This window comes from Oculina patagonica, chromosome 1, assembly GCF_052425735.1.
Source record: "Oculina patagonica isolate OP01 chromosome 1, crgOcupat, whole genome shotgun sequence".
NCBI lineage: Eukaryota > Metazoa > Cnidaria > Anthozoa > Scleractinia > Oculinidae > Oculina > Oculina patagonica.
In genome coordinates, this window is record NC_135758.1 from 37534224 (window position 1) to 37548322 (window position 14099).

Sequence of the window (14099 nt, forward strand, 5' to 3'; positions counted from 1 at the left end):
CTGCACGTGAAATTCACAATTTAGTTGCGAAGTTCGTAATTTGATTGACAACTACTTAATGAAATTCCCCCTAAAGTTCGTAGCGAACTTCGCGAATTTCAAACGAACTTCGGAAACCGTTCGTGAAAAGTTTTGTGAAACACAATGTAAAAAAAGAAGAAAAAAAGTTACTCGGTCTGCACGGTCTGCACCGTCTGCACGGTCTGCAGTCTGCAGTCTGCAGTCTGCATGGTCTGCGTTTTATACCGACCGAATTTCAAACGCGAAATTGAGGGTACGACCGTGCACCCGCTTCCCTCCTTCACCAATCGCGAGTTTCTAAGTGGTTACATTTTGTTGCACCGTACATGAAGTAGATATTGCCAATCCAAGATGGCGGCCAGTTGTACCGCAGGACGATTGTTGGCATGTTCTAAATTCAATCCATTTTATTTAGCCATACAACATAACTTGAGGGCTTGAAACATCAGGAAGAAACTTCTAGTACTAAAACACAGGATAAAATGGCTTTTAATAACTTCAACAACCAAGGACAAATGTTTCCGCAAAATCAAGGTAGGGGATTTCCTTGCTTTGTTGTTATCTAGCAGGTGTCATTAATATTCCTTAAGGGAAATCGCGGCAAAACATCGTTGACTGACCATAAAACTTGCTCAGAACTTAAGCTTGATGTGCTTTTTATTGTGTAAATCGCGCTTTTGACTCGCTTATATAATTGCATTGCACATACATGTAATCGCATGGGTTTACCTCGGTGTAAGAACCTGTGATATTTTTCTTTGTTTTGGAGCTTATGTTTTCCTGCTCTGTATTGTTTTTGACGCCCTTTGTTGCTTTGTTCGTTCTTTGTTTTACGTCACCGGTGAGTTTCACAGGTTCTTACACCGAGGATGATCCAATCGCATGTTCGAACAAGATCAAAAGTCGATTTAATGCATGTATTTAATCAGGACGTAACAAATCAATCGAAATCGATCATCGAAAACCTAATCGATAAATCGATATTAGTCGATATTTTTCGATAAATAATTAACTAATTAGTATCGAAAATCGATCAAAATCGATAATCATGCGAAGTTACTGTTTTGTAAGATTGACCATGTTTTATTCTTCGTTCGGAAATAAACGTTGCCGAACTGACCGACTGGCCGTTAGCAAAACAACTTGTAGACGAAGCGACTGCATTTCTTTCAGCGTCACACTTCAGGATTGATTGAACACACACACAAACGGTAGCTTTTCTTCTCCAATATTTCCGATCGAAATCGATACTAATCGAACGCGATCGATACTTTTCGAACATTAATTCGTGAAATCGATCAAAATCGATAAGTAATAGTAATTGCACTGAGTGGAGTACAATTCAGGGAGTAATCGGGCGAGTAATTTCAAAATCGGCCGAGCGCTCAGCGCGAGGACGATTTGAAATTACGAGCACGGTTTCTCCCTGAATTGTACGACACGAAGTCCAATTACTATTTAATCATATCAATAACAAAATTCGAGGTTAGGAATCTTTGTTACTGTCAAAAAGGTCAATGGTAAATTCAACTGGTTGTACAAACAGTGGGAAAACAGCAAAAAAGAACCCATTTAAATGCGCATGATTGACACGCGAATGGCGTAGGTGTCCAATTACAGGTATCCAATTTGAAGTTGTTCAAATTGGATACCTGTAATTGGACACCCACGTGATCGCGCGCCAATTACGCGACAAATAGGGGCGCGCACAACCAATCAAAATCGAGAATTTTTTTAGTCACGATTATCACAAAGAATTGGGTCATCAATTTTGATCGATTTTCGATACTAATTAGTTAATTACTTATCGATGTTTATTGATTTTTATCGAGTATCGGAATTAACAATTTGTTACGTCCTGATTTAATCTTTGCGTGCGGAATTTTTCCGGTCGATACATATATTTTTCTCAAAATCAAGGTTTATAATCTATAAGCGGTGATATCTTCTCGTGTTCCAGTTGAGTTCGTTCTAGACGTTTACTCACATCATTCGGTATCGCACCCCTTTTGTTTCATTAATATAATAAGTCCTGACTTCAAAATGTAAGCTTATCTGTGAAGAATCAATACTAAATACAAGTACCGGTACTATTTATTCTCCACTTACTAGATGTTTTTAACGTGATTTTTTCCGTTGTTTTATTATAATTGTTAATGACATTTACTGTTTTTAATAATACTTTCTTTTAGTCTAAATAGAGCAATTTTCTTATAAGTGGCGTCGAACCAAAATCAAAGTTGGCTCTCAACTAGCCAATCACAAAGAACAAAAACAATCTTGAATGAGCCAATCAAAACTCGAAGCAAATACACATGGCCAAAACAAAGCCTGGGATAACGTGCAGGAGCATGAGACGATTGGTTTTGTTTTACTTCTGATTGGTTAAGAAAGTGGCAGGAATTTTTTTTAAATCAATCTAAGGGCATAGTAATGCAAAACCAAAACAAATGCACATTGCTTTTGACACTCAATTTGAAATCCAATCTATTGAAGTACAAATTATTTTAACAAGGTATTTCATGTGCAAATGTTGTGGTTCAATAATATAATTTTTATCCTTTGTTTAAATTTATTTTACTTTGTTTTAAACTCATTATCATACATTACCATACCCAAAAACAAAAGAAAAGAAAATTTGAACCAAGGATAAAATCGAACCACAACACAAATACCTAGCTGTAAGTTAAAATCAAATTACTTCAATTCCTTGGTAAATGAATAAGCATGCTGAAGGATTAAGATTGCATCAGTGGGATCTTCATAATTGCTTAATTAAAAGAGTTTTCATTTAGCCATGTGAGAAAAATATGACTATTGATTTTTAAGGTAACTTTGGTCAAATGCCAGTTCCAGGGCAGCAGATGGGAGGATTTCAACCAAGGCAACCCTACGGTGTCCAGGGGTTTGCTCCTCAGCAAGGCCAGGTAAAGGTTTAAAGTCTAGGATGTACATATATTTAATACTATCATTTACCTCTGCCATAAGTATTACCGTAGATACACCTTGAGAATAGACTATATATAAAAACTAGGGATAATGATTGGTTATAAAAAGGCAGGCATTTAAAATTCCATGCCTGGCAATCCAAGAGATTTTAGAACACATTTGTTCTTCCTCTTCCCTTCCCCTTCCCTCCCCTCCCTTCCCCTTCCCCTTCCCCTTCCCTTCCCTCCCTTCTCAGCCCCCTCCATGGAAAAGAAAGAACAGTGTTAAAATGTCATGTTAAGGCCTGGAGGGCTGAAAGTTCTGACTAGTGATTTTTCTGTGCAGTGAAAATACTTTTTGGTGCTACCTTTCAGTCAAGTCTTAGCATGAACAATCACGAGTTTGGATAATAGGTACAAGTTTTCTAAGAGACATGACTGTATTTTAAGGTTTTAGGTTTAAATTACCAAAGTTGATTTATTCTCTGAATTTGTTATTTTTTTAGCAATTTCCTGGTCATCAGATGGGAGCACCCATGGGTCCTCAAATGGGCCAACCAATGGGTCCTCAAATGAACCCACAGATGAGGCCTCAAATGGGTCATCAGATGGGGCCTCAAATGGGTTATCAGATGGGGCCTCAAATGGGTCGTCAGATGGGACCTCCAATGGGTACACAGATGGGACTGCAAATTGGAACATTTCCTTCAAATGTACAGTTGGGTCATCAGTTTCCAAAGCAGCAACAACTCAGGATTGAACAGCAAAGAAAACAAGCTGAAGAAAACATGAAGAAACAAGAGGAACTGATGAAGAAGAAACAACTTGAAGCTAAACAGCGGAGACTGCAGCAGTCTTTTAGTGCCAAAAAACCCACAAAAACTGATGCTTTAGATAGTTTGTTTGGTAAAAACAAGAAGGGTGGAGGTTCCTCAATGAGTGATTTAATTGGACCTCTTGGCAAGGAGACAACTCCTAAATCTACTTCTGCCAAAACAGAAAGTGTTTGTAAGTGCATTTGAACAATTTTAAAACTTTTACACTAATTCTTGATTAGCTAGCTACCGTATTTATTTGATTAAGTGCCCTGGGCGCTTATTAAATTTTTGGACCTTGAAAGTGGGCGCTTATTGCATTTTTGCCATTTTCAGCATAGTAGTAAGTTTATTTTGCAACAAAACAATAAATAACATCAAACTGAAAGTGATGTAATAAAAAAGAATTTTAACTATTCATCGAGAGTTTATTTAAAATACCAAGAAAACTCGCTCTTCAGGGAAGGCACTTAATAGTACTTAATAGTCAATTTCAACCTCATTGCCATTAAGGTAAATTAGCGAACTCTCTAGTGCTGCCATTTTCAATTTTTTGGAGGGCGGGGTGGGCGCTTATTCGAGGCTGGGTGCTTATTAACTTTTCCTACCTTCAGGGTGGGCGCTTATTCGAGGTGGGCGCTTATTCAAGGTTGGGTGCTTAATCGAATAAATACGGTATGTTTTGAATATTATTAAAAAGCTCATAAGCATTTTTTTACATCCTTAAACAGTTTCTAGACCTGGCGGCAGTATTAGCCACCATTCAAATCTCACTCCTGGCCAGTGGGGTTCAGGGTTTATGACATCAGGACAAATGACTCCCCAGGGGACTCCAGCAAGTGGACTACAATCTGAACAAGCTGGTGGCATGGATGACTTTGGTGACTTTTCACAAGGGCCTTCTTTTCCAGGCCAGGGAGGTAACGATGGAGACTTCAGTGATTTTCAAGAGGCAGCGCAGCCAACAACACAGTTTGGAGGTGGGTTGAGCATAAATCAAGCACCACTATATTTCTTTCCCTCTTCCCCTATGAGCACCTTTGGATAGGTGCCTAATGCAAATATTAATGGTTTATATTTGTGACAGGGGGATCTTTTCCTGTGATGGGATCTGGTAATGTGCCGACCCCTCCTCACATCAGTGGAGGTACAAATGTGTTCTCTCAAGCACCATCATGGCATGGTGCCACCTCAGAACATTCCAGGAACATTCCAGCTCCAGCTGCTGGTATGTCCACTGCAACTCAGCACGGTAGTTATCCACCAACACAAAATATGTCGACAGCCCCACCATTCCATGGAGTACAAACAGGATCAGCTAATCAGATGACAAGTATCAGTGGTCCGACAGTAGCATCATCATGGAGTGGACCATCCAACATTACTCAAGGAAGCCAAGTGAGCCATGTTACGGGAGACAGCCCCAGACACAGAACTGGTAGCATACCAGTTGTACCTACCCAAGGGGGGCAAATGACCCAATTTACAGGTGATACTTCTAGAACTAGGACTGGTAGCATACCAGAGATGATGTCCAATGTCGCCAGAAGTGGAGGAGCAATGCCGCAGCCAGGGATGCCTCAGAATCAGGTTAATATGGGAAATCAAGGAGGTGCTACTATGCCCACTACTGGAAGTATGCATATGCCACCTTCTATGGGACCTCACGGAGGTGGTTTTGGGCCTTCGCACCCTGGCGCAGTGCCTGTGCCATTGAATGAAGGGCCGACATTGCAGCAAGGACTTGCAGACTCCACCCAGGAACCAGGTTAGGATTTTGAATCTGTGTTTTAAAAAGTACTTATTTGCAAAATGATGATTCATATCCCGCTAGCATACAAATTAGTTAACTAGCTAGGTAATAATACGTTTAATGAAAAGGAGGTGTTTTACTACAAGCTTGGGGCTAAAAAGTGTAATAAATTACCTATTATTGATAATTAATTTATTTAAATAAATTAAATTAAATTATTTATGTTTGTTCAGACTGTATTGAAAAAAATGTTTAATACTGGTGATGCCTTCTGTTTGAAACTTCATCTTGTTAATAAGTGTATCCAATGAACTTGTCAATCTAATGTATGTATTTTTTTAATATTCTACAGTTCCTGAAGTTGAAGATACCCCAGAGAGAAAACTTGAGTTGCTGTATGGTGTAACCCTTCCTGATTGGTGCTTACATGGCACAGATCTACCAGGAATTTACAAGGAAATAGCAGAGAAGACAAGTGACGCATGTGATGCTATAGACACCAATCGGTTGTTTCCCATTCTCATGGCCTCTGATCTCCCTCGTGATCAATTGGGCCATATTTGGAACAGAGCAAACCGAGCAGTTCCAGGCCAGTTGAACCTGTTGGAGCTGAGAATTGTACTGGGATTGGTTGCCTTGGGGCAGGTATGTACCCTTAGTGTACATGTACTACAGGTTTAAGTGAAAACAAAGACTGGCCTACCTATAAAGACATTATGAACAGATAAATATTAATTTTTTTTATAATTTTTCATTTTACAGCCAAAACACCTCAAGCATTTCTGTCAAGGGTGGATTAATGATTCCATTGTTGCAAATTTGATTTCATTCTTTGCTTCAATATTCCATTCTTTAATTGAATATTTCAATGTTCAAACGGCAACTCAATTCAAAACTTGAATGTTGATTGGATTGTTGCCTGGCTTGACATGACAGGCACGTGGGAATTCGGCCTGAATTTGCATAAACTAGTCAACCGTCAAACCGTGGTGTTTTCTCATCATTTTGTTCTTCTTGTCTTTTATTTCAACCCGGCTATGGTAATACCAAAAGAGAGGCGAGAAGTTTTAGTGCACTGAAAAGGCACAAAAATACTATTGGCAGAAGAAAAAGTGGGAAAAATGTCGTTGACCCGTTTTATGCAAATTGGGAAATTTTTCAAATTCTCACGTGTCTGTCGCATAAATGAAATCAACATTCGAGTTTTGAATCGAGTCGTTGTTTGAACATTGAAATATTCAATTCAAGAATGGAATCATGAGGGGACGCAGGCGGTGTCAACTGTAAGTACTTCAGAGGAATGCTAGGATATTATCCTAGCATTCCTAACATACCTCACACCAGGTTCCTTCGCTTGAGCCGCGAAAGGTGTCATAATCTGTTTTGCTGTCGAAAACATTATTTAATCTAATGAAGACCAGAAAAAGGTGATCATAATACCGTCGACTAATAATGTTGTGATGTTGTGATAACAGCGCGCTGTTATTTCGAGTTTTTAAAATGTTGTCGATGTACCTCGGCAAAATCGGAGAAACAAGGAACAAGTTTTAAAGATGATTATTGAAGAAAGCATGAAAATAAACAAATTTTTAAACTAACAACGAAAATGCACAGCACATTTTATAATACCGGGGAGTCTGTTAATAAAATACAGCCGGACTGCTGTATCAGTACATGTTATTCGATTTTCCTGTTCGAGCCTATCAAAAAACTATAGAATTTTCGAACTGACGAGCGCATATTATAGCCGCAAGTAACTTACCAAACTGAATTAGCTGCATAATGAGCGGCCGACAATAATAGAAAGGAATTTTCCTATGTTTTTTTTTAAAGGCCAAAGCAGTTTAATTCTTGAACTGCGAGAGTAGCGGCCTTTTGCGTACCTGACTCGTACTGGTAACAGGCCCGTAAAATTACGAAACTGAATCTTAAAGCTGTATCGAAGCAAAGCCTTCAGAAGAAAAACGCATCCAATGGAAAACAATGCTAAATAACGCCGCACTGTTTCCATTTTCAGCATTTTGTACAATGTACAAGTGTTGCGGCAAGCATATGTGTGCAGCCGTCTTCAATAGAAACATGCACATAAAATTATTTTTTGCAGTTGTTCCATGACATGGCTGCACCACCTAACAGACAAAAAAAAGGTTGCCAGCTAATGATTAGTTACTCTTGATTATGTATTCCATTGGGAGAACAGACTTAAAAGTATATATTGTGGATAGATGATAAGTATCTCCGTGTTGCGGTCTAAACTATATGACCCACCAGTTGAAGGAAGGAACATTAAAACAATTTTAAAGCGTAGAAGTATAAGAATAATTCTTATACTTCTACGCTTTACATCGGACTGTATGAGGCGTGCCACCCGCCAGCTACGATGAAGAAAATATTAAAAGGCAGTGCAGTATTAGAATTACAGGTTAAATCGGACTGTATGAGGCGCGCCGCCCGCCAGCTCCGATGGAGAAAATATTTTAAAGTGGTGCAGCATTAGAATTGCAGGTTACATCGGACTGTATGAGGCGCGCCGCCCGCCAGCTCCGATGGAGAAAATAGAATTGAGCAGTATTAGAATTGCAGGTTACATCGGACTGTATCAGGCACGCCGCCCGCCAGCTCCGATGGAGAAAATAGAATTGAGCAGAATTAGAATTGCAGGTTACATCGGACTGTATGAGGCGCGCCTCCCGCCAGCTCCGATGGAGAAAATAGAATTGAGCAGAATTAGAATTGCAGGTTACATCGGACTGTATGAGGCACGCCTCCCGCCAGCTCCGATGGAGAAAATAGAATTAAGCAGAATTAGAATTGCAGGTTACATCGGACTGTATGAGGCGCACCGCCTGCCAGCTCCGATGGAGAAAATAAAATTGAGCAGAATTAGAATTGCAGGTTACATCGGACTGTATGAGGCGCGCCGCCCGCCAGCTCCGATGGAGAAAATATAATTGAGCAGAATTAGAATTGCAGGTTACATCGGACTGTATGAGGCGCGCCGCCCGTCAGCTCCGATGGAGAAAATAGAATTGAGCAGAATTAGAATTGCAGGTTACATTGCTAATACTCTTGTACTGGTCAGTTTTAAAATTAATCTTTACTTCGACGATACGGCTGTATATTTTAGAGAACGAATAGAAAATGAATGTAGCGAAACATAATGCATCGCAAATAAAATGAGCCCGTTTTTGTAACAAGAGTCTGACCAAATGTTACAACAAGATGGAATCTTCAATTTACTGACCATGACCTAAAAATAGTAATGTTTAATGGATTGACTTACCTGGCGACCTCCTTATTAATGATCCATGACGTGATATCCCGGGCCATGATTATATTTAAAGCGTTTCTTGTGTATGACTGAAAAACTGAACTACGTGCAACCGAACCATTTGCAATATGTCGTAAGATATTTAGGATTTTGAACGACTTTCTGCGTGGAAGGCGCCAGCGTCACCGCAACTCGCGGCTGCAAACTCACCGTAATTTTCACTTTGTAAATCCACATGAATGATCGATCGACAGAACATAGAAATGATCATCTTGCATAAGGCGAAAACAACTTAAATCTTAAAAGGTCGAAACGTTTACGCGACATCAATGTATCTAGAAATCATTCTTGCTAGATAAGCTTCTTCTGTCTTTCCCCAATTGCCGCCAAAGCAGAATTCGCCGCGAACATTATAATTTATTCTGCCGCCAGAATGGAAATTGATCCATGTAATATAACACAACTGATGAGAAGATAATTCAAATGCTGCTGACAGATTATAACACTTTCGGTAACCGCAAACTAATCCTCTTAAGAAATCAGGAACTTACAGTTGACGCCACTTGCGTCCCATCATGTTGAAGCAAAGAATGAAATCAAAAAAATCTTGACAGGAACGCTTGAGTTGTTTTAACTGTAATGTTGTGCATTGAAAAATTGTTCAAAGAATTGCACATTCTCTGATTGGTCAATTCAAGTTCATTACAACTTCATAAAGTATGTAGCCTACATGGCATGAAGGCTCTATGAGTAGTGCATGTGGCCTACACCACCAGTTTAAGCATGCACAATTTCCTGAACATTTTGTAAGGGAAGTAGTTAACTTGCTTCTTGTGCATTTTTGAGTTATATAAGCACTTAAGCACTTGTGAAGTACAAAAAGCACTTAGCTGTACCTTGTGCTTCTCTATGGACTTCTTTTGTGTTCTAAAAATTCCTGGGTGTGTAAAACCAACCACTTCTAAGGGACGTTTGTTTTGAAAGTGTTTGTATCTTGATTATGAGAATTTAGTTACCGGTAACTTGTGCTCAAATAGTTCAGAGACAATCAAATGATTCTTTGTGGACATAATTTATATTTGTGTCTGCAACTGAAAAAAAAGCTTGACGAGCTTAAGTTTTTGCCTTTTTTGGAATGATTAACAAAACCCAGTCCTTTTTCTAAGTGAAAAAAATGCTTGTCATTTTTTGTGTGGTATATAAAGCTTGAGGTATTTTCTTTATGAAAAAGCCATTTTTGTGTTATAACAGGCTGGTTTGAAAACAGAACGACTTACTCTTGAGAAACTTGCAACATGTAAAGCTGCTCCTATTCCTACAATCCCTGAGGATGTGTTACAGGTTTGTTAAATAACAAAACAACATCAGTAGTCTTTACTAATCTTTTGTACCGTTACTGTTATTTTTGGTATTGTGATCATCAAGATCACAACAAATAGCACTAAATCGAAAAAATCGTCACTTCACAAAACCCTTCTTAAATTTCACATTTGATTTGATTAACTATGTTATTTCGACACTTCTGTCTAAATTTCTAGACTAAAGGGCGTGGCTGGAGCTTCTCTGAACCATCACATGAAGAATCCCAAAGTAGTGGAATGGGTGAGGGCATTTCATTAAGTGGACGTCACAGCAGCACCTCAAGTGATCATTCTATTGACCCTAATGATAAGTACAGTGTATTCAGAGCTGTAGATCAGCCTGCTGAAGCAACCAGCATTGCAGCTTCTCCTTCTATGGACTCAAAAGAGGGTTTTGGAGTGTTCCAGTCAGGGGATCAACCTGTTATGAAATGTGGGCCTCCGCCTGGTGAAGTGTCTTTATTTCAAGGTGGAGTCAGTCAACAGAGTGGTGGATGGAACAGAACAGAAGTCAGCAGTACTGGTGGACACTTCCAGAGTGTTATGCCAAACAAGGTATTTAATTGAGCATCTGTGGAGTCAAAGGAGTGGCTATTATTGAGCCAATGATTTGAAAGTATATTTCTTAATGAGAAGGAATGGTAAACAGGGAACTCAAAGCAACTCTAAATTGAGAAGTTCATATCTGTTCCTAAGTTGTTGTTTCAGGAAAAGAATACATGAATTAACAAAATAGTTAATGGAGTTAAGAGTACAGGCAGATGAGTGGGAAAATTTAAATTAAGTTGTAGGCAAAACAATTCAACAGCCACATTTTATGACAACCCTACCACTTCTTGCTAAAAAAATCGAAAAATATATCTAGATAACATATTATTCAATGTTCCTTTCAGGTGGGCCTATTAATATATGGGAAACTCTCAAAACATGATATGAAATATAATCCAAGACAAATCCTACAGTCATTAAATGAATGTTACAGGTCTCTTAGCATACTCTAATGACTTAACATACAAAAAAAAGTCCTACAATTGGGGGCTTATAGATGTAATCCAAAAAAGTTTATTTAAGGGCTATAACATATATAAGTATGACCCCTTGGCCATTATTCGAGCGGGCTTTATCGGAAAGATTTGGGGGCTTATTTACTGCATGTATGTAACTATGTCTCTATATTTTCATCTACAGCAGGACGAGTTTGGTGATTTCCAAGGCCAGGCTGGTTTCAACAATAAATCAATATCATCTGTTCCTTATAACTTGGGACATAATCTGAATCAGGATAATGACTTTGGAGATTTTCAGAGTAAAGCAACTTTCTACAGTGGGAGCACAATACCTGATATCAACCAAAAAGCCAGCCAATCAAAAGAACCTGATTTTGGCAATTTCCAGGCTGTAGGTAGCGCAACCGGCTCTGGTTTTAATCCTTCTATGATCACTGTAAAGCCCCAGGAAGATGATTTTGGCGATTTCCAGGCTGGAAAGGAATCTGGAACTGGCAGTTTGAATGCTGCATCAATCCAGGAAACAAAACAGCAAGAATACCCGCAGAAAACTGTGGACGGATTTGGAAATTTCCAAGTTGGTGGAGAACTGTTCGGCAAGCCCAAGACATCTGAACTTGCTGGTATCAACTTATTTTCCAAAACGGCCAATAATACCTCAACTACGAAATCCATTACAAACATTGATAGCAGCAGCCTAACTGAAACTGATGACTTTGGGGACTTTCAACATAGTCCTGGTCCATTGTCTACCAGTAGTAACAGCTCAATGAGCTTCACCTCTGGCAGCTCTGAAAAGCTTGCTTCATCTCTGGAGAAGTTTAAACTCTCAAGTCATGCTAATTCGTCTACTCAAGGAAGTGCCAAAACTTCAAGCCTGCCAGGGAAGGAGGGCTTAGGAAAGAATTTAACCAACGAAAAAGACTCGGAAGATAAAAAGAAACAGGAATCCAAAGCAGCATCAAGTAATTTTGCAAGTTTTCCTGTGTTGGGTAATGACCCATCTCAAACTGCCAGTACTGCTAAAAAATCTGATGACAAGTACGGTGTTTTTAGAGATGTTGATTTTGGCTCTGGGGGAGTATTTAATCTACAGAAGCCAGTAGCAAAAACGGCACAAGATCAGGCAGCAGATGATGGATTCGCTGACTTTGGAGGATTTGAAATAGCTGATCAATCCAAGTCTGGAGAAGACAGTGACTTTGGGGCATTCAAGTCCACAGAGAATGTACAGAGTGTACCCTTTGGCTTGTTTGGCGACCCCCAGCCAACACAACAACAACAACAACAACAACAAGCAACAAGTTCGTCTAAGAGCTCGTTGCAAGATTATAATCAGGATTTTGGTGATTTTAACTCATTTGGCAGCACACACCCGTCAAACCCTCAACCCCAAAAAGACGGTTGTGGTGAGTTTGGGGCATTTGGCTCTTTTGTTACAGGACCTGCGAGTTCAAGCAGCGGCAGCAGCAGCAGGAGCCACTCACACTCTACTTCTGCTAGTGACTCTCTTATTAATTCAGTGTCTTTGGAGCCTTCTGAACGCTATAAGGTCCTGTCACATGATTCTGGGGTAAGTAGCTGTTCGTGTTTATTTAACAAACTAACTGTAATTCACCCTTAGATACACCTAATTGCAATAAGGTTGTCATAGAAAAAAAGGAAAAAGTCAAATAGGAATTAAGTAAGCGCATGCATGAAATTTATTTGCACAAATGGCCTCAAAATGCCTCAAAATACGAATGAATCAATCTATCTTGTTACAGCATAAAAAGACTGACTCAAAGTGTGCAGATAAAACTCGTGAGTTTTCTGTAAGTGCAACGTTATTGCAATTAGGTGTTTCACACCTTATATCTACATTAGAAGTTGTTAAACTGTTAATTTGATTTTTAGAGAACATAATTACCTTGTGCAGACAGAAACTTAAAAAGATGTATTGGTATTTAAACCATTTCCATTGCACAAATCCACAAGGTAAATCTGTCCAAAAACTAAACTAAATCCCAAAGTCAGATGCAGCTCGAAGTTTTGTTGCTAACTGAGATATATTTTATTTTTAAAATAATCACTGCATGAATTGGTCTCATCTTTACCTCATCTATTTTCTTCATCTATCCCATCGAGGGACAGTTAAAAGTAAGGGGTAATTAAAAAGCCTTGATTTCACTTAGGCTGCATAGGTGTACTTGGGTCAAGCGTAAAACAAAATGGCAAAAAGCATGTGTTTCAAGTGATTAACGAGATATGTTTTTGAATCATTACACTTTTATTCTCTGCAAAGATTTTCCTGTGCATTACATACATAAAAGGTGGAAAAGATGTTTTTTTTTTTTTAAAAAAACATAGATTGGTTTGGAAACTACGTTAATTTGTGTTGTAGCCGGAACTCTTCATTTGTTAAGGAGCTCCCAGTGGCTTTAGGGGCTTGGTTTGTGTGACACTGACTGCATCAAATGTAAAATGTAGATATGTAAAATTGTAAGTGACCACTCCCATGCAAGGCCTTGATTTTTGGGTCATTGCATGTTCAAGAGCATTAATGCCTGGCTATCAGAAGAAGGAATTCATACAGAGGCTTAACTGTTGGCTTAACAGTTGGCTTAACTGCCAACTGCTAGGCATCGACCAGGAACTATGGTAGTTTTGGCGGCTAGCAACGGGACCACAGTTCCTGGCGCCGCCAGTGGCAGATGCCACTGGGTGATGCCTGGTCAGGCATAATAACAGCAAGCGTGAGGTGTATGCACAAGGAGTGTCCAGGCAGCAGATGTCAGAGAGCTTTGCTGGATGCAGTTTAACAAGATATTAATGTGATTAACGCAGGCTTAGGCACTGCGCGATGACTGCCAGATCCAGTTGAATGCTGCCTCTGCTTCCTCTTGAAGAGTCTTGATTGTTGCTCACAAAGTTTTCGCTGGGATTTCGATGTTTGACAGGAAGG

The 14099-nt window shown here is 39.3% G+C and overlaps 1 protein-coding gene across 2 annotated transcripts in view; it reads left to right on the plus strand.

Moving 5' to 3' along the window:
• The first annotated feature begins 379 nt into the window (after positions 1-379).
• The window catches only part of LOC144628759 (uncharacterized), a 34166-nt gene continuing 20446 nt past the window's right edge, over positions 380-14099 (plus strand). The window contains exons 1-9 of one of the 2 annotated variants that reach the window (XM_078486880.1): positions 380-555; positions 2851-2948; positions 3455-3956; positions 4495-4743; positions 4851-5531; positions 5869-6161; positions 10039-10128; positions 10326-10703; positions 11337-12728. In XM_078486880.1, the coding sequence (XP_078343006.1) occupies positions 504-555; positions 2851-2948; positions 3455-3956; positions 4495-4743; positions 4851-5531; positions 5869-6161; positions 10039-10128; positions 10326-10703; positions 11337-12728 (3735 nt within the window). In that variant the 5' untranslated portion in view covers positions 380-503. The remainder of the gene's footprint in view (positions 556-2850; positions 2949-3454; positions 3957-4494; positions 4744-4850; positions 5532-5868; positions 6162-10038; positions 10129-10325; positions 10704-11336; positions 12729-14099) is intronic. The other variant, XM_078486887.1, reaches the window with a different exon arrangement.